Source organism: Salvelinus sp. IW2-2015, linkage group LG13 (genome assembly GCF_002910315.2).
Source record: "Salvelinus sp. IW2-2015 linkage group LG13, ASM291031v2, whole genome shotgun sequence".
Classification (NCBI taxonomy): Eukaryota; Metazoa; Chordata; class Actinopteri; order Salmoniformes; family Salmonidae; genus Salvelinus; species Salvelinus sp. IW2-2015.
The window spans coordinates 22,042,559-22,063,008 of record NC_036853.1 but is presented as its reverse complement, the minus strand read 5'-3'; the positions used below and the strand labels follow the sequence as shown (position 1 = coordinate 22,063,008).

The following is a 20,450-nucleotide window of genomic DNA, read 5'->3' as shown; positions in this document are numbered from 1 at the left end:
TCCCGTGGCTATTTACAAATACCCCGGTACAGGGTATACCGCCCAAGTTTAGTCAAGTGTATGTTTAGTACCATATGACAGTTCAGTGTGCGATAAGGGTTATCAGTATACACAGACGGGCCGGAGGGTAGAGTCATCCTGTCATGGAGCGCATGTCCGTGGCTCATAAACAATGACACTGAAAAAAATGATTGGTTGGAGAGATTCTTTATTGTATCTCAAGATTTAGCCAATAATCCTGAAACAAAAGAGAATATGTTGGTTAGTTGCGCATTCCGTTTGCCAACAATACTTTGACTTAAGGCGCCAAAGCCGAGTGTTTGTGCACGCCAGTTACTAAAACAATGTAACTTGTTAACCATGTTTCTACCGTATATAAAGCTGTCCATTTAAATGTACATGCTCTAGCAATGTGAAATATATTATTACGGTAATGATAGACGTGTTGGTAGAGAATAATCATATCATTTAACCTACCCAAATTATTTGTTTTTGAAGCGCCGCGCTGTTTCTTGTTGAAGTGCCGGTGTGCATTACGCAAATTAGTCTACGAGTCAGAGGAACATTTTATTGGTTTATGGGAACAACTAAGGTGACGAATTATCCCAGGGGGAAGTTACTTCATGAATGTGTATTATGTGTCTTAAAGAAATAGTTATGGCACAAGTTATTCAAGTGTGGGTTTATGTAAAACTGTTGTTTTTATGGTGTTATATGTCCATGGGAAATTACGCATTAATGGTAGAAATGTGTTTCGGGGCTATAATGATGGAACGTTCCTAGCTGAAGGGAGTTCCTGGAAGGAGTACTTTAGGTGGTCAGTTGGCCTTTGCCTGGGGGAGAGCAGGCTGGGCAGGTAACAGGTTGGCTAGAGTAGAGCATTACCTGAGTTTTGTAATAGGTAAAGAGTTGTTGCCGGAATAGTTTATACCTAGGATATCTTAGATTTATTCTTTGTCAACGTCCTGTTTTTATTTTCTGTACTAAGTCTATCGTCCTGCACCTGTTAATATTGTAAATAAAAGCCTCCTAAGAGAGGTGAGCGCCAGAACATCCAGTCTGTCTCTGATCTGCCGCTTCTGTTTTACACACCCCTTCCACTTCTCACTAATTCTCCACCAAGACTGGTCTCGCTTCCTTCTCGCTCACTCTTCTAAGAGAGGTAGGCCAGGGTGTTGTCTCTGTTTTGATTGGCTATGGGCCCAGGCGTGCGTTATCTCCTGTGGAACATGTTCTGGTCCTGCCCCTGATAGGGCCTGGCAACCGACCTGGCCTGGCTCCACCCACTCCTGATTACATCACTGCTGGAGTGTGATGTCTGTTTGCCTTCTCCCTCTGAGCAGACAGGTACTGTTTCTGGCTGCGCAGGAAGTTTCTCCCATTCCGACTCTTCGCTGTAGGGGGATACAACAGACAGAGTTTCAATAGGTTAGGTGGTGTCTCTTCATTCTTCTAATGGGCTGTCTGTTGTTGACTATCGTAGTTTACGATATCACTGACTGTACAGCGCTAAGCAGCAGACAGACATAGTGACTGTAACCCTGGCTGTTAGTGGTAAACAGCCAGGTAGTTTTGTGGGGGAAGATGGTGCAGAGTGACTGACTGTGGATTTGAACTGGATGCTGGACTGAGTGAGTTAGCGTGYATACAGACATACATGGAGTTCCTAAGGAGTCTGGTCCCGGCCGCCATATCGTGGGACGGGGGGGCGTTGGAGTCTGGGGGAGGGTTGCCCCGGGAGACAGGCCCCCGTCTGCTGAGGATGAAGCGCCTGGGCCTGCTGGCCATGGGCCAGACCATCGAGGAGGACCAGGAGGGTCTGGTGAGTACCTCCACCACCAGGCCCGTCCGCTCCAACCGCATCAAAGGTATTGACAGACTATGAAGCTTTCTCTTACAATGAATGCCTGACTCGCCTTATCAAGACTACAGAGTTTTGTTGTTGTGTTTAACTCTGTTGTCGTATGCACATGAGGTGTTGTGCTGTTGAGCAGAGTCAACAGTCAATCAACTGGCTGAATCTTTAGTTTTATCTTGGCCTAGTACATGGTAAACCAATAACGTCATCAGCTGCAGTAACCTTCTAACGTGATACCTATGAGATGCCATCACATGAAACACAGTAGGCTATAGGGTCATTGAGGGTTTATTCTGTTATTGCCACATCAGTACCTCCAGGTAAAGTAAGGCTTTGTGTCTTGTGTGTGTGAAAGAGTTTAAAATTATTGTGGTAGTGAGTGATCTGGGACATTGACAATTCTGGGGTCCCAAGTGGCGCAGCGGTCTAAGGCACTGCATCTCAGTGCAAGAGGTGTCACTACAGTACCTGGTGTGAATCCAGGCTGTATCACATCCGTCCGTGATTGGGAGTCCCATAGGGCGGCACACAATTGCCCCAGCGTTGTCCGGGTTTGGCCAGGGTGGGCCGTCATTGTAAATAAGAATTTGTTCTTAACTGACTTGCCTAGTTAAATAAAGGTTAAATAAATAAACATTTCACATGCAGCATGCTCATACCGCTATGACCACAAGGTATTACAGACGGAGAACTCTGTGAAAGGGCACAGTGAAAGTTAGCAGGACGGTGGAATATTCTATCACAAAGTCACTGAGCGGTGTTATATTGTATGCTGAAATGGAACTTGAGTTGCTGTTATTTTTATTTTTTTTGGCTTAAATATATTTTTAATGCTCTATGATACGGTAGCTTCTGAGTTTAATGGCTTGGAATGGACCTCTAAAATGGTTTGTTTTGTTTCTGAAAGACCATTAAATACACTAAAAATAATTTACTATTGGCTTCAAAATGGAGGACCCAAACCTATCTGTTTATAGTAAGCACTCAACAGGCCTCTCGTTTTGTGTGTGTGTGTGTGTGTTCACCAGCCTCTTTCCATCGTCCACAGGGTGATGACTCGTCAGTCGATCAGCATGGCTTTGTGCTCAGCCCTGCCTGTCAGAACACGCTCGCTCTCTGTTTGCTCCTCCCTGAAACATGGCTGAATCAACAAATCCACCAATTCTCCCTATGAGAGCTTTACAGCTAGTCCACACTGACAGCTTGCTACACCTAAATACAGTCCCACGCTGTTTTCCCTTCAGACGCACCAGGACACCAGTTCTGACCCCAGGTTGAGAGAGAGCTTACATGTCTACGCTTTTTACTGTATCAGCTGGGTGAAGGTATGAGTGTTACTCTGAACTCCACGCTGTTACTACTGACATTCCTCTTCTAGGGCAATGAGGCGTCTCTATTCAGGTTAGATTAGACAAAGTCGCTGAGTTGTACAGAAATGTATCCATGCCACGCACATGGTGGAAGTTGAGCGGGTAGCACCTTGCCCGGTTTGAAGTTGCCCCTCTTCTCCGGGACTTTCGTGTGTGGAACATGTTTGTGGTCTCTAGATGATTTTCCTTCCCAAATGTTCTCTCTGAGAATGAAAAACCTGAATCAATCCAGGTTCTATTCAACCAGGACACTGCCTTCCGCTGTATTAGACAGGAACACACTACTCTGAAGTTGATGACAGTGGTAATGTGTCGTGTAAATGGATGAGATGCGTGATGATGATGATTACTGTGGTTTATGGCGTAGCCTAAAGAATCAAGGAAACATTTTGAATGTTTTTGAAGCTGCTCTTTCTGCAGTTTGGGACCTCCCTCACACACCCTTCCCATATGATTCAGTGTCACGTCCTCGGTCTTTCCTCTAGTCTGCCATGGCCTGCCCTTCCTGCATTGACTTTTGAGGTGGTGCTCTCTTTCGCTCTCTGTTATTGGTCATTGAAGCACACAATGACATCACCCCTGTGGTGGATGTGCTGCAACCTGATTCCAGGGAATGATTTGATACGTATTTGGTTAAAGGGTGCCCGGTGTGTTCGTGAATGTGACTAAACGCAGGTGTTTTMGTATGCATGTGGGGTATTTTATAATGTGGAGGTGTGTGTGTTAGGGATGGGGTTATTGGCTGACTCTTGATGCACATGTTGTAGCCTAGTACCTCTTTGTCAACTGGTGTCTCTGACCTCCATGATGGTGCTGGTACAGACATCTAGCACCAGTTTTGTAATCGGGCTGCGTACAGGGAGCAGTACTGCAAACCCAAAAGGCAGTAACAGTAAAATAGTATTACCGAGCCAGCCAGCACAGAGCCTGGTCTGCAACTCCTATGGGAAAACTCTCATAGCAGAGGGGACAAATAGTTTTATGAACACTGACTCTCAAATAACTGACCCGTCACATGAGGAATGAAATTGCAGAGAGTGAGGGGCTACGTGTGTTTGTGAAGAGTTTTAATTCCAAATTGGCTGGCCGACAGCAGCTCTGTGCTTCTATCCGTAGGGAGGGACTCATTGTGCTGTGCTGTGGTGACCTTAAAGTAACTCTCCCCTGACTCAGCTCTGTGGATTTGATAGTCAAATCTGGGGAAGCTGGGTCAAGTGAGGTGGAAGACGGGATATGGTGTGGTGGTGGTGGTGGTGGTTCTAGATGGGAGCTTCTAGTGCGCATTATTAGACATGTTATTAACATGTTAAAAAATGATTGAAGATGCTCAGCTAGCTGCTTAGCGATCAGAGTTGAAACAAAATCTATTAGAACCAACCTTGCCTCTCACCTTGACGTAGTGTTATGGCGCTAAATGTAATGTTGATAGCATTGTGAGGCAATAGGAGGAGGACGGTATACCTGTACAGGATTTTTTTAAATTTACCTTTATTTAACCAGGTAGGCCAGTTGAGAACAAGTTCTCATTTACAACTGCGACCTGGCCAAGATGAAGCAAAGCAGTGCGACACAAACAACACAGAGTTACACATGGAATAAACAAATGTACAGTCAATAACACAATAGATAAATATCTATGTGCAGTTTGTGCAAATGTAGAAGAGTAGGGTGGTAAGGCAATAAATAGGCCATATAGGCAAAATAATTACAATTTAGCATTAACACTGGAGTGATAGATGTGCAGATGATGATGTGCAAGTAGAGATACTGGGGTGCAAAATAGCAAGAAGATAAATGACAATATGGGGATGAGGTAGTTGGGTGTGCCATTTACAGATTGGCTGTGTACAGGTACAGTGATCGGGAAGCTGGTCTGACAGCTGATGCTTATAGTTAGAGGGAGATAAGTCTCCAGCTAAAGCAATTTGTTCCAGTCATTGGCAGCAGAGAACTGGAAGGAAAGGTGGCCAAAGGAAGTGTTGGCTTTGGGGATGACCAGTGAAATATACCTGCTGGAGCGTGTGCTACGGGTGGCTGTTGCTATGGTGACCAGTGAGCTGAGATAAGGTGGGGCTTTACCTAGCAAAGACTTCTATATGACCTGGAGCCAGTGGGTTTGGCGACGAATATATATATATATAGCGAGGGCCAGCCAACGAGAGCATACAGGTCGCAGTGGTGGGTAGTATATGGGGCTTTGGTGACAAAACGGATGGCACTGTGATAGACTGCATCCAATTTGCTGAGTAGAGTGTTGGAGGCTATTTTGTAAATGACATCGCCAAAGTCAAGGATCGGTAGGATAGTCAGTTTTACGAGGGTATGTTTGGCAGCAGGAGTGAAGGAGGCTTTGTTGCGAAATAGGAAGCCGATTCTAGATTTAATTTTGGATTGGAGATGCTTAATGTGAGTCTGGAAGGAGAGTTTACAGTATAACCAGACACCTAGGTATTTGTAGTTGTCCACATTCTAAGTCCAAACCGTCCAGAGTAGTGATGCCGGGCGGGCGTGTGCGGAAAGCAATCGGTTGAAGAGCATACATTTAGTTTCTCTAGCATTTGGAGGCCACGGGAGTGTTGTATGGCATTGAAGCTCGTTTGGAGGTTGGTTAACAGTGTCCAAAGAAGGGCCAGATATATACAGAAGGGTGTTGTCTGCGTAGAGGTGGATCAGAGAATCACCAGCAGCAAGAGCCACATCATTGATATATACAGAGAAAAGAGTCGGCCCGAGAATTGGACCCTGTGGCACCCCCATAGACTGCCAGAGGTCCGGACAACAGGCCCTCCGATTTGACACACTGAACTCCATCTGAGAAGTAGTTGGTGAACCAGGCGAGGCAGTCATTTGAGAAACCAAGGCTATTGAGTCTGCCGATAAGAATGCGGTGATTGACAGAGTCGAAAGCCTTGGCAAGGTCGATGAAGACGGCTGCACAGTACTGTCTTATCGATGGCGGTTATGATATCGTTTAGGACCTTGACCGTGGCTGAGGTGCACCAATGACCGGCTGAGAAACCAGATTGCATAGTGGAGAAGGTACGGTGGGATTCGAAATGGTCGGTGATCTGTTTAACTTCGCTTTTGAAGATTTTAGAAAGGCAGTGCAGGATGGATATAGGTCTGTAACAGTTTGGGTCTCACCCTTTGAAGAGGGGGATGATCGCGGCAGCTTTCCAATCTTTGGGGATCTCAGACGATACGAAAAAGGGGTAGAACAGGCTAGTGATAGGGGTTGCAACAATTTCGGCTGATGATTTTAGAAATAGAGGATCCATATTATCTAGCCCAGCTGATTTGTAGGGATCCAGATTTTGCGGCTCTTTCAGAACATCTGCTATCTGGATTTGGGTGCATGAGAAATGGGGGAGGCTTAGGCAAGTTGCTGCAGGGGGTGCAGAGCTGTTGGCCGGGGTAGTGGTAGCCAGGTGGAAAGCATGGCCAACCGTAGAAAAATGCTTATTGAAATTATTGATTATTGTAGATTTATCAGTGGTGACAATGTTTCCTAGCCTCAGTGCAGTGTGCAGCTAGGAGGAGGTGCTCTTATTCTCCATGGACTTCAGTGTCCCAAAACTTTTTGGAATTAGTGCTACAGGATGCAAATTTCTGTTAGGAAAGATAAGGCTAGCTTTTTCAAACTGACTGTATATTGGTTCCTGACTTCCCTGAAATGTTGCATATCGCGGGAGCTATTTGACGCTAATGCAGTACGCCACAGGATGTTTTTGTGCTGGTCAAGGGCAGTCAAGTCTGGGAGTGAACCAAGGGCTATATCTGTTCTTAGTTCTACATTCTTTGATTGGGACATGCTTATTTAAGATGGTGAGGAAAGCACTTTTAAAGAGCAACCAGGCATCCTCTACTGATATGAGGTCAATATCCTTCAAGGATACCCGGGCCAGGTTGATTAGAAAGGCCCTGCTCGCTGAAGTGTTTTAGGGAGCGTTTGACAGTGATGAGGGGTGGTCGTTTGACTACGGACGCAGGCAATGAGGCAGTGATCGCTGAGATCCTGGTTGAAGACGACAGAGGTGTATTTGGAGGGTAAGTTGGTCAGGATGATATCTATGAGGGTGCCCATGGTTATGGATTTAGGGTTGTACCTGGTAGATTCCTCGATAATTTGTGTGAGATTGAGGGCATCTAGTTTAGATTGTAGAACGGCAGGGGTGTTAAGCATATCCCTGTTTATGTCACCTAATAGTACGAACTCTGAAGATAGATGGGGGGGGGGGGTGCAGGCAATCAATTCACATATGGTGTCCAGGGCATAGCTGGGGGCTGAGGGGGGTCTATAACAAGCGGCAACGGTGAGATGCTTGTTTCTGGAAAGGTGGATTTTTAGAAGTAGAAGCTCGAATTGTTTGGGCACAGACCTGGATAGTTTGACAGAACTCTGCAGTAGATTACAGCTCCTATCAATTGTTGTTCTTTCCCCCCTACTTTGTGCAGAACACTGTGGACAGGAAATGTATCTTCTGTCCTCACTGTGGCCTTATAGGAGGAACTCCCCCTGCCCAGTAATGTCTGGAGCCAGTCAGGTTGGCCAGCTTTCAATCAGCCACTGTCACTCCTCCCATTGGACATCTGCCTCTACCTGGCCTGCCATGGTCTTTTTCAATTGAGCCTTCAGCTCTAGTACAGATGGGCCTATATCATCAAAACAAATTGCTAAAATGTGGAGGTATGCATAGCTGAGTTCCATTGTTGACATTCTTGTTGGGGGCCCAGTGCTCTTTGATGATATCCTGTTCTGCTTTGGACAGAGTAATGTTTGATCTAACCTGAGAGAGCTGATACTGTTGTACTGCGTTCCTGAAGATATGAACAGTGTTTACTCTAAACAGTGAGATCTCTGATATGGGCTCCAGAGTGGCGCAGCGGTCTAAGGCACTGCATCTCAGTGCAAGACGTGTCATTACAGACCCTAGTTTGATTCCAGGCTGTATCACAACCGGGAGTGATTGGGAGTCCCATAGGGCAGCGCACAATTGGCCCAGCGTTGTCCGGGGTAGGCCGTCATTGTAAATAAGAATTTGTTCTAAACTGACTTGCCTAGTTAAATAAAAAATGAGCCATGGGTAGGTGAGGGGTGTGTGTGTGTTAAAGGGATACTACTGAATTTTAGCAATGAGGCCCTTTATCTACTTCCCCATTGTCAAATGAGCATGCTGGCAGATACCCAGAGACTTCCATTCAGTGCGATAACGCTAGTTAGCATTGGCTCGTGAAACTACTTCGAACTTCCTTGATACTGAACACAGAGACCTAAAAATGGTATCCACAAGTTCATATGACTCTGGGGAAGTAGACATTGCCAAAATCCCAAAGTATCCTCTTAAGGCTGGGTATTTCCAAGGACCTCACAATATGATATTATCACTATACTTGGGTGCCTATGTATTGCGATTCGATATCATGATTCTCTATGTATTGCGATTCGATGTTCCAAACTTTGCCTGCTGCAAAGGGACGAGAGAGCATGAGAAAACAACTAGGTTTGATCAGTCATGGAAATGAAAGTACTGAAAACGTGTTGGCTCATCATTGGAAAAAAAAGACTGAGGCTGAGTTTTGAAGGAGAAATACTTTAGGTTTTTGTGTAGGTACAGCCAACTAGCACTAGCTACCGTTACTTAACTCTAGAAAAGCCTTGTTGGACCCCTCCCTTCGGGCCAATGACACTCTTTTTGAACGTCAACATTTTAATAAATACATTTCATACACGCTATTGCAAAAATGAAGGTTTTTATGAAGGTCTTGGGTAACATTAGAATACGAAAGAAAATGTATCTCAAAACACAATAGCATTTTCATTAGTTTATGTAACTGTAGACTGTAGACTGAACAAACCAAAAACCACAACACAAATTCAAGTGTTAAAATCCATTAAAGAGATACTTTGGGATTTTGTCAATGAAGCCATTTATCTACTTTCCCAGAGTCGGATTTAACTCATGGATACAATTTTTAGGTCTCTGCATCCAGTATGAAGGTAGTTTCACGAGCCAATGCTAACTGGTATTAGCATGCTAGCAGTTACCATAGACTTCCAGTCATTGCGTTAATGCTAGTTAACGATTTCGTTAACAACTTCAAATTGCAGTTGAGGAACATTGCTTCTGATAGAAAAAACGAGATGCAGCAGAGCTTACTATGCTGGTGTTTAGACCGATGCCTCAGAATGGCACAGCTACATACGGTCAATCACCAACTGCAATGAACACACTACTCCCTCTCCTTTCTACTGTATTTGTTTTAAATGGCTAAACTAATTCAGTACTGCTCCATCATAAGGCTCCTGAATGCCCAGTGACAATACTGCAGGGCGGGCAGGGTGTGACAATGCAGGTCTTTGTGGAGAGTTTGTTTACAATGCAGAGCCCTGCTTGGTTTTGCATAACTTGTTATGTTGTGAGAGACAGTCATGTGATGGTGAGAGCGACTGAGAAAGAGAAAAGTGGCAACGTTGCGCTACAAATGGAGGAAAAATAGATATTTTGTTAGTGTTCATCTTGTATATCTGTTCTCCCTGAAATGTTTTGTGAACAACTGTGTATGACCACAAATCAGTTGATGTCATGTGGCTCTATTTCAGTCTGCAGCCAGGGTTTAAAAAGAGACACAAACACACAATGGGGTGTGTGTCACCAGCGATGTGTGTGCATTTCTTTGTGTCTGATGGCTGTTGCTGGACAAAAACTATGATGTAATCCTATGACTCCTATGGGTGTGTCAGTTTGTTGTTGACCCAAACGGATTAAGTATCCTTCTACCCATCATGTCATGCTCTGTGGGTGAGGGCTGCAGCGTGCCATGTTCTGTGCCCCAGGCAGGTGAAAGGTGAAACGCCCCAATATGGAGTCTCATGTCCAGCAGCATACTCTAGGCTACTCTGTGTTGGTGTGTGTGAAATACATTTTTATTGGTGGAACATTTTTAGTATAAAAAAAATTATATATATATATATCCTGTTTTTTGTTGGAAAAGTGCTGAATGGAGTTTGAATAGTGTTTAATTTTGGTTTTATGCTGCTCAGGTGTGTCCTCCGCCTCCCACCATATTCTTTCCTCCAGTCCCCCCCACCACCCCGGCTTTTTCAATCCCTCTTTTTCTTCCTCTTCCTCATACTGCAGTTGGGGATGACGCATCAGTATTACTGTGGAGAGAACAGGAAGTGTAGTTTTGATAGGCCAGCAGCGCTGGACCACAGCCAAGGAACACTCGCAGCATTTTGATGACATCACCTCTACCCCCCCACCTCCCCTCACCCAGCTATTGAAACTGAATGGAGAGAGAGTGCGTCAGCAAGCATCAGTGAGCGAACAAGAGCTAGTTGAGGAGGGGAGGGGTTTTCTGCAAGCGAATGGAGAGGGAGAGCGCGACGGGGGGAGAATAGCTGACAGTGCTAGCGGTAGCAGGCTTGGACTCGACACAGGAAGAGAAGAGAAGAGGAGAGGGAATATTGCTGTGCTCTGGCGAGACAAGTCTTTTTTTCTGCGTGCTGCTCCACTTCCCATTCCTCTCTCTAACACCGGGAGGAAAGTTGTTTATTTAATTTATTTATTTTCCTACGGTATTCATTCACCTCTGTGTTGTCTGTGCTGGGAGCGTGGTGAGGGACTCTGTGGATTGGCTAGCGAGCGGGCGTTTGGATGGAATGCAGCTCTAAAGATCCTCACGCTCTCCTCTCTCCGTGTCTCTCTGGGTGGTTGTACTTTCCACTGAACCCAGCTAACCGCCTGACACTTCCCCATAGGCCTCTCTGCAAACAGCGGCTGACTGGTGTCTGTTCTGATGTTCACCATGACTCCTATAACCAGCTCCTCTGGAGGGTAGAACTGAGCTCCTGTCTGTTAGGAGGAGAGGTGTGTGTGTGTTTTGGGGGAGAGGAAGTGTGTATTTTTGGGCCAGCGAGGTTGGAGTTTCCGGTCTGTGTTTTGGAGGATAACGTTAACAGGACTGGTCTTTGGTAACAGCCCTCGCTGGCGTCATGCTGAGCCTGCAGGATTCGCTCTTCTTTGAGATCAGTATCAAGTCTCTGCTCAAGTCGTGGAGCGGCAGCTGTGAGTACCCTCGTCACAGAGACTGTCACAAGCGCACACCCGACATTTACATACCATACCTAGCAAACAACACGCTCATCCATCTATATCACACGCTTACATGAAACACAGCCATTAAGACTGCTTATTCTCTTGGACATTCGCACCAATGGTTTAATCCGAGCGGGGGGGGGGGTCTAGGCGGTAGACAGATGGGGAGATGTTTGGTCCAGCTGTACCCGGTCTAGTTTGGTCTGTGTGCGGGTAGGAGAGGAGTGAGCCTTCCCCTTCTCGTCCTGACCTCTCTACTGGTTGGCTGCTCTTTGTCCCTCGGGGCCTGTTGCCCTGATGAGCATCTGCAGATACAGATTCCGATTACAGACGCACACAGACGGGAAATCCTCTACCCTGAGTGTCTCCGTGAGGGCGCCAGGTGCTTGTTGTGTGGGTAAATGTGTCTGCACGAGCTCTCTCTCTTTTGCTCTCTGTCGTCTGTATGTCCGTGTCTCTCTCCCTCTCTGTCGTCCTCTGGGATGGCTAATGTTTCCTCATTGATCCGTCTTCTCGTTGACTCCCATTATTCGACTGGTATACAGATCACATCGGAGGGCCTGTGCACCATCCTATTGACCTTACCCATGGTCCTCATCTCTACTGGAAAGTTAGTTCCAGTAAGGGTCACTACTGAAGCTGTGCTTGTTTGCCTCCCTCAGTGCCTTTGATTATCAAGAAATACGCATAGTGAGAATATTGGTCACTTTTCTTGAGCAGTGACCCATTAGACTATGACTAACCCTATTCTGGCTATGTCTCATTTTAAGATGTCTCGTTATATTTCCTCAAGACCTAAGTGGCCCAGTTTTTTTATTTATAATTTTGATAACCGTTTTCTGATCAAATGATCATCTGTAGTGTGTTCGTTAGCTTTGAGGAACTTCTCAATCCACCCGTACTGAGAGTGTGACTCAATTGCAGAGCCTCCGGAGGCCAAATCAAGCTCCGTACCGCATCGCCGTGCGCCTCCCAAATGTTGTCACAATGCGGAGGGCTCCGTAAAGCTCTGCGTTGACATGATTTAGTTGACGGTAGGTGGGGGGAGGCGGTACGTCCTGTATCAACACAAACTCACTATCTTGACAACTTCCTTCACAACAGCTCTGCGACGCGCAAGAAGCATGCATGCCCTGACTTCTGCGGAGGCTGAATCGCAGTACATCAAATGTTATTGGTGTCACACATATTTAGCAGGTGTTATTGCGGTTGTAGCGAAATTCTGTGCGGCCAATGGAGACACTGGAATAACCATAAATCTCCTTTAATGTGGCGCAAGCACAATGAGCGGTGCTTTATTTTCTATTGTCAAACTGCTACTAGAACCCTAATTGTAAACCAGACTAAACGGTAATATGAAACTAACAGTCTGTTACAGTAGCTAGCTGGCTCCTCGTAATGGCTCAGTAGAAATGCAAGGTGACCGTTGGGTAAACATGTTGTTTCCTAATGAATGCCCCTTCACCCCTCTGTCCCCCCTCTGTGTTGGCTGCCAACTCTCCATTGGGCCTCTCACTTAGAACAATGACGAGTAAGGCTTTGTTTCAGCAACTGTCACTATGCCACCCTGCCAAAACTCTTTTCTCCCGCTCTCTCTCCCGCTTTCCTTCTGTTTCCCCCTATATTTAATGCCCCGGGATGTGCCCTGTCCTCAGTTCAGCCTGTCCTCTGTTCAGATCCTCTGCAGTCACAAGTGTTCAGTTCAGCCAAAACACTCATAACAAGGTGACTCTGTGATCATCATGCTCGGCAGTGAACTGACAGATGTGTAATCACGCCTTAGTACAGATAACCCTGCTATCAGTCTGCTTGTTACACCAGGGTTATCCACATCCCTTTTTAAACACTGGGAATGCATTTCAGTTTTACTACATTGCATGCGTGATCTGAGTAATAGTGTTGTCTCTGAATTGACTATGGGATTATTTGGACCTAAAGGAGGCCAGTCCAAACACATTGGAATCTGGATGTGTCCAGACACATTTCTAGAATAGCGCTTTAGTACTACAACAGTGATCTGTATGCGCAAACACATACACAGAGTGTGTGTTCGATTGTCCCTGGTTGTCCTGGGAGCGGAAGTGAGGGCCTTGGGCAGGGCTCTATTTTTAAAGTGACAAGGTGGAGTCGCTGGCTCTAATACTTGTATAATCCCACTGGGTGCTCTTTTAATTGCAGGTCTCACAGTGGACCTCTGGCACGCTATGCATGGAGCATGTGTGGCCTGGTTCATCTCCACTCAACACAGTAGCTACTAGACTAGCTCTGGCTGGAGGGCTTGCAGTCGCCTGCCTCGAGGACTTTTATCTGCAAGAGTAATCACTATTAGTCTTGTAGATACTTACCATTCGGAGTCCTCTTCTCTAGAACGTCCTCTTTTTGGAAAGATCCCGAAGCGCTCTCTGAAGGGCTTGGTCATTTACTTGCCATCACAAGGTCATACTATGTGTTTGCATTGCGATTTGAATGTGAAATGGGGTGTTGGGTGAGTCAGTACAGTAGTAAATCAGTATAATGACAGGCCAGACAGCAAGTGGAAGCAGCTCACAGGTTTATGGAGTGTTTGTGAACATGTGCAATCGGGTCAGTTGGGAGAGGGAGGGAGGTGTTGCACGTCACAAATGAGCGAGGCAGAGACTTGGCCAGGGAAAGGAATTGGATGGTTTGCATTTTTTCTTCACTCTGTTTGTACTTTTCCACTCAACAACAATGTTGGGTTTCTCATTTCTGTGAGCCAGGCAGTCAGCAGCCAGCCAGCCGGCCCGGGACAGAGGGAGATGGGGAGAGGGACGGGGGGGAAGGAGTCGGGGAGAGGGACGGGGGGGAGGAAGTCGGGGAGAGAAAGAGGGGAGAGGGACGGGGAGGAAGAAGATGAGGGAGGAGAGGTAGCAAGGAGTGGAGGGGGGGAGCGGTGGTGGAGAGGGAGTGTGTGAGTGGGGGAAGGGAGGGGTGAGCGCGCGGTGGGGTGCGGGAAGAGCGAAGGGAGAAGGGAGAGAGGAGGTGAGAGGGGAGGGAGGTATGAGACGGAGGGTGAGGTGAGAGAGGGAGATGGTGTGGGAGGAGTGGGGAAGCGGGGCGGTGAGCGGAGGGACGGCGGGGAGGCAAGGGACGGCGGGATAAGAGGAGGGAGGGTAGGGAGCGAGGGGGGATGGGTGTGGGAGGGAGTGGGTAGGGGGTGAGAGAGGGAGGATGGGTAGTGGGAGGGTGTGGGTAAGGAGCGAGGTAGGACGGAGGATGGGTGTGGGAGGTAAGGAGCAGGGTGGGCGGAGCAGAGAGGAGGGACGGAGGGAGTGAGGAGGGAGGGAGGGAGCGGTATGAGAGAGAAGAGAGAGGGAGGGAGGGAGCGGTGAGAGAGGGGTAAGGTGAGCGAGGTGAGAACGGAGGATGAGGGGAGCGGGTGAGGGACGAGCGCGACGGGGAGGGGGATGTGAGGGAACGAGGTGGGGGGATTGGTGAGGGAACGAGGTGAGGGACGTTATGGGAGAGGTAAGGGAACGAGGAGAGGAGGGAGGGGGGACACTGGAAAAGGGCAGGAGGGTGGGGACTGGAAAAGGGCAAGGGGAGGAGGAAAAGCGAGGCTGAGAGCACAGGCCTGTAGTGAGCTGGCTATGTGACGTCATCAGGGGAGAAAGAGGGTGTTGGTGTGGAGCACAGTAAACAAAGTGGGACTGTTTCGAAGGCTCTCTTTGCTGCGGAACAACATTTGAACTACTCTCAGCTGACACTCCCTAATATTGTACCCCCGTTAACCCAAACACTGTCCCTGACTCCCCGAGCTCTTTTACATAAAGCAGCATGACTGTGCTGCGATTCTGCTGCGGCTGCTGAACCATTGGAAATGTCCGATTTTATGTTAAGTCTGCAAGTAAGGGTGCCACCTCCAGCTCTTTGTGACTGCGGCTGGCTACAGTAACAGTAGACTAACTTGTGTGGCTGCTGATAAAAAAAATAAATGGAAGGGCTGTAATGCTCCCCAACACTAATGTATAGTCTAAAGCCACCCAACTCTGAAACGCAAAAGATTCTGTTAGGGCCCATTCATGTAACCTATGAGTTAAACTGTGTGTGTCTGTCTGTTTGTTCAGTAGGGTTTGAATGGGGGAGTTGCTGGGTGTGAACATGTTTCCTTCTCTTCTGAAAAACTCATTAATTTTTACTGTATGCTGGTTCACTCCTTACTATTGTTTTGAAGTTTGGGCAACACACCAGTGTTCCCATGGTAATCAGGAAGAAACAGTGAGGCGTTTCCTTGGAGGAGGGAGGTTGGGAGTCAGCTGACCATTGGCCATCCGTCCCAGAGTCCCCTCTGTCCCAGAGTCCCCTCTGTCCTGGCAGGAAGACTGTGTTCTAGTACAGCAGCAGGGCCCCTCTGTTGGTTGCTGTGTCTATAATGTCAGAAAAGCTTTCTTTCCCTTCAGCTTGGGAAGTGCGTATGCAACCACCTTGTGTGTTAAAGGTTGACTGTGTTTGGTAGAAGTAGTCCTGGACTGGTGTGTGTGTGTGGTTCTGTATAGTTTGGCAGACAATAGAGGATTTTGTGCTTGAGTAATGTGGTTCCTGCCCCTTGTAGAAGTACAGACATGTGTTTTCACCTGTTTCTAGAGAAACCAACAGGCTGGAACAGCACACAGATCAAACGAAGGCTTAACTGACACACACACGATGGCTATTGGCTATATTTAGTATTAAAATATGCGCACGTACCAACCAGTGTTTCCATTAGGAAAATATGGCTCGCGACTCAGATTTTAATTTCCTGGACCTATATGCATTGGGTACATAAACCATTAGGGGCGTCCACATACAGTGCTCAGAATGACACATTTATATTATGGTAATGCATCTTAACAGAACATGCAACTCGTGTAATGAAGCAGCCAATAAAACATCATTTTCAAACGTGCAAAAATGCAATTTTGTGGGAAAGCACAATTCTAAACAACTCCCCTGATAGCGGTTCCATATGTGACAGAGATCTAAAGATGCAACAACTAGGATGGGTTGCTAATATGACTAGGATTGTGCCTTTGGCTTCTGGGCAATGAAAGAAAGTTGATATGCAAACCAATAGAACAGGAGAGAAATTGCATAGTGGTGGATCCAATAGGGAAGTAAATGGAAATACATTTTCCAAAATTATAAAATGACTCCTGTGTATACAGAATTAAATAATTAAAATACTTCACCAGAAAGCATGAGTTAGCCTAGGGTTGCACATTTTGAGGAATATTCAGAGGTGGAAACTTTCCATGAGAATGAACAGAAAWTTATGCAAATTAATATTAATGCCATTTAAATGTAGATGTTTTTTTGCATTAGGATAGTATCTACCCATATCCAACTATGGAGACCAGAAACAAACATTTTACCTTATAAAGTAGGCATAATTGCAAATATTAAATCCTAGGGGGGGGGGAACTGTACCAATTGAGATTTTAAGGATAAATGAGTGATCTTTCAACATGGGATGATTTCATCCTGAACACAAAAGAAATTGAATATTAACTCTCTGGTAGTTCGTGGACGCTAACGTCCCACTTGGCCAAAAGCCAGAGAAAATGCAGAGCGCCAATTCAAATAAATTACTATAAAATCAGACTTTCGTTAAATCACACATGAAAGATACCAAATTAAAGCCACCAATGGTTGGTGAATCCAGCCAACATGTCACGATTCAAATAGGCTTTTCGCGTGAAAGCAAACGATGCTATTATCTGAGAATATGCACCATAGTAAACAAGGACGAGAAGCATATTTCACCCTGCAGGCGCGACACAAAACACAGCAAAACAATATAATTCGCATTGCCTTACCTTTGACCGAGGCTTCTGTGTTGGCACTCCAATGTCCATAAACATCACAAATGGCTCCCTTTTGTTCGCATTAATCTTCCGTCTACATACACTGCTCAACAAAATAAAGGGAAACTAAAATAAAACATCCTAGATCTGAATGAATGAATATTCTTACTATCAAATACTCTTTTTTCTTTACATAGTTGAATGTGCTGACCAACAAAATCACACAAAAATTATCAATGGAAATCACAATTTATTCAACCCATGGAGGCGATTTGGAGTCGCACTCAAAAATTATAAGTGGAGAACCCCAACACCTACAGGCTGATCCAAATTTGATGTAATGTCCCGTTAACACAAGTCAAACATGAGGCTCAGTAGTGTGCTGTGCCACCACCGTGCCCTGTATGGACCTCCCTACAACTTCACGCCTGGGCATGCCCTGATGAGGTGCGGATGGTCTCCTGAGGGATCTCCTCCCGACCTGGACTAAAGCATCCGCCAACTCCCTGGACAGTCTGTTGGTGCAACGTGGCGTTGGTGGATGGAGCGAGACATGTATGTCCCAGATGTGCTCAATGGATTCAGGTCTGGGAACGGAGCGCGGGCCAGGTCCCAATAGACATCAATGCCTTCCCTCTTGCAGAAGAAGCCTGCTGACCACCACTTCCAGCACCAGAGTTCCTGTCTAGACATTGTCTTGCATTTAGGACGAACCCCAGTGGCCAACCGCACCGCACTATCGGTCTTCACAAGGGAGGGGCTGAGGATCTCTCTCTGTAACCTGACATGCGTCAGGCCTTACACCTCTGCTGGAGCACAGTGGAGGGCGTGCGGCCCCCAAAAGGCGAAATGCCACCACCCAACCCATGGACTCGACCACCGCCAAACCGGTCATGCTGGACGGACTGTTGCAGGCAAGCAGAACGTTCTCACAGCGTCTCCAGACTCTGTCACGTCTGTCACATGTGCTCAAGTGCTCGTGTGTGAAGCCTGCTTTCAATCTGTGAGAGCCACTAGGGCCGTCCCAGTGCGCACAATTTGCCCATACTATTGGTGTTCTTCTGCAAAATGCCAATACGTCCTAGCACAGGTGTCGGCTGTAAGTACCAACCCCCACCTTGTGGATGGTCGGGCCCCTTCATTACCACCCTCATGGAGTTCCTGCATTTCTACCTGAACGTTTTGAGCCAGACCAATGCCACATTTTCTGTGGCGCCTCTGCGCTCGCATCTACACTCAGGGCTACCTGCGCAGTAGCCATCCACCTGCTCCTCGCTTGCACTCAAAAGGCCGGAGGGTAGCGGGTGTCCTGCTGCTGTGGTCGCTGTTGCCCTCCTACCGGCCTCTTCCACGTCTCCTGATGTAACTGGCCTGTCTCCTTGGTAGCGCCTCCATGCTCTGACCACTACGCTGACAGACACAGCAAACCTTCTTGCTCACACTGGCTCGCTATTTGATGTGCTCATTCCTGGACTGAGCCTGCACCTACCTTAAGCTCACTCTGTTGTGGGGTTGTAGGACTCCGTCGCTTTCATGGCATAGCCACTTAGAGTGAAAGCACCGCCAGCATTCAAAAGTGACCAAAACATCAGGCAGGAAGCATAGGAACTGAGAAGTGGTCTATGGTCACCACCTGCAGAACCACTCCTTTATTGAGGGTGTCTTGCTAATTGCCTATAATTTCCACCTTTTGTCTATTCCATTTCAAATCAAATCAAATTTTATTAGTCACATACACATGGTTAGCAGATGTTAATGCGAGTGTAGCGAAATGCTTGCTTGCACAACAGCATGTGAAATTTATTGTCAATCAGTGTTGCTTCCTAAGTGGACAGTGATTTCACAGAAGTGTGATTGACTTGGAGTTACATTGTGTTGTTTAAGTGTTCCCTTTATTTTTTTGAGCAGTGTATATCCAAAATGTCTAATTATTTGGCGCGTTTGATCCAGAAAAACACCGCTTCCAACTTGTGAAACGTGACTACAAAATATCTCAAAAGTTACCTGTAAACTTTGCCAAAACATTTCAAACTACTTTTGTAATACAACTTTTAGTTTTTTTTAACATAAATAATCGATAAAATTGAAGACTGGATGATCTGTGTTCAATGCAGGATTAAAACAAACTGTAGCTAGCTTTCTGGTTACGCGCCTCTAACAAACAGTACACTTCACGTGACCCTCGTTCAAAATGGCCGTACTTCATTACGCAAAGGAAAAAACCTCAACCAATTTCTAAAGACTGTTGACATCCAGTGGAAGCGGTAGGAACTGCAAGAAGGTCAATTAGAAATCTGGTTTCCCAATGAAAATCCATTGAAATGAGTGACCTCAACAACAAAAAAATCGGAATGGTTTGTCCTCGAGGTTTCGCCTGCTAAATAAGTTATGTTATACTCACAGACATGATTCAAACAGTTTTAGAAACTTTAGAGTGTTTTCTATCCAAATCTACTAACAATATGCATATCTTATCTTCTGGGGATGAGTAGCTGGCAGTTGAATTTGGGTTTGCTTTTCATCCAAATGTGAAAATGCTGCCTCTTATCCTTGAAGTTTTAAATGATCCATCGCATCTCCCAAAAACGTTTTGGATATATCTATAAAATTATATTCTGGAAACTAAAGCTCCTCTCAGGCTTCCATGTCTTCTCCCTGGACCTCCTCAATGTCCACCTCTTGAACATCAGACTCTGAGGTGTCATCTTCACTGCCACTTTCCAACCTTTTTTTTTTTTTTAAACCTTGTATTGGTCAGCCTGTTGCGTGCTTTAGTGTGTGTGTTCCCAAACAAGGACCAGTTGTGCTCTGAGGCGGCTGATGTTGATGGGATTTGGAGGAGGATGATGGCAAAAGGGGAAAGAGCCTCAGATCCACAGTCCCTTCCACCAGGTGGCTGATGAGATATGTTGGCACGACTGCTATATTGCATTTTCATCCCAAGCCCTTGCTTGGAAGTGTACTTCGCCAGACTGCCAAGAACCTTGCCCTCATCCAGGCCAAGGTGGCGAGACATAGTAGTGATGACACCATAGGACTTGTTGATTTCTGCACCAGGCGAGATGCATAGGCAAGATGCAGTAGATGGTATCGAGTACAGTATATACATATACATATGAGATTAGTAATGTAGGGTATGTAAACATTATATTAAGTGGCATTTTTTAAAGTGGCTAGTGATACATTTTTTACATCAATTTTTACATTATTAAAGTGGCTGGAGTTGAGTCAGTATGTTGGCAGCGGCCACTAAATGTTAGTGGTGGCTGTTTAACAGTCTGATGGCCTTGAGATAGAAGCTGTTTTTCAGTCTCTCGGTCCC

The 20,450-nt window shown here is 46.2% G+C and overlaps 1 protein-coding gene across 24 annotated transcripts in view; it reads left to right on the top strand.

Moving 5' to 3' along the window:
• The window catches only part of LOC111972303 (protein furry homolog-like), an 88,130-nt gene that overhangs the window by 18,098 nt on the left and 49,582 nt on the right, over nt 1-20,450 (top strand). For 20 of the 24 annotated variants that reach the window (XM_023999282.2, XM_070446177.1, XM_070446187.1 and 17 more), the window contains exon 1: nt 1,330-1,868. The exons of 1 other annotated variant lie outside the window; for it this stretch is intronic. In XM_023999282.2, the coding sequence (XP_023855050.1) occupies nt 1,658-1,868 (211 nt within the window). In that variant the 5' untranslated portion in view covers nt 1,330-1,657. Of the gene's footprint in view, nt 1-1,329; nt 1,869-10,679; nt 11,298-20,450 lie in introns of those variants that run through there. 3 more of the 24 variants (XM_070446184.1, XM_070446182.1, XM_023999290.2) reach the window with 2 other exon arrangements.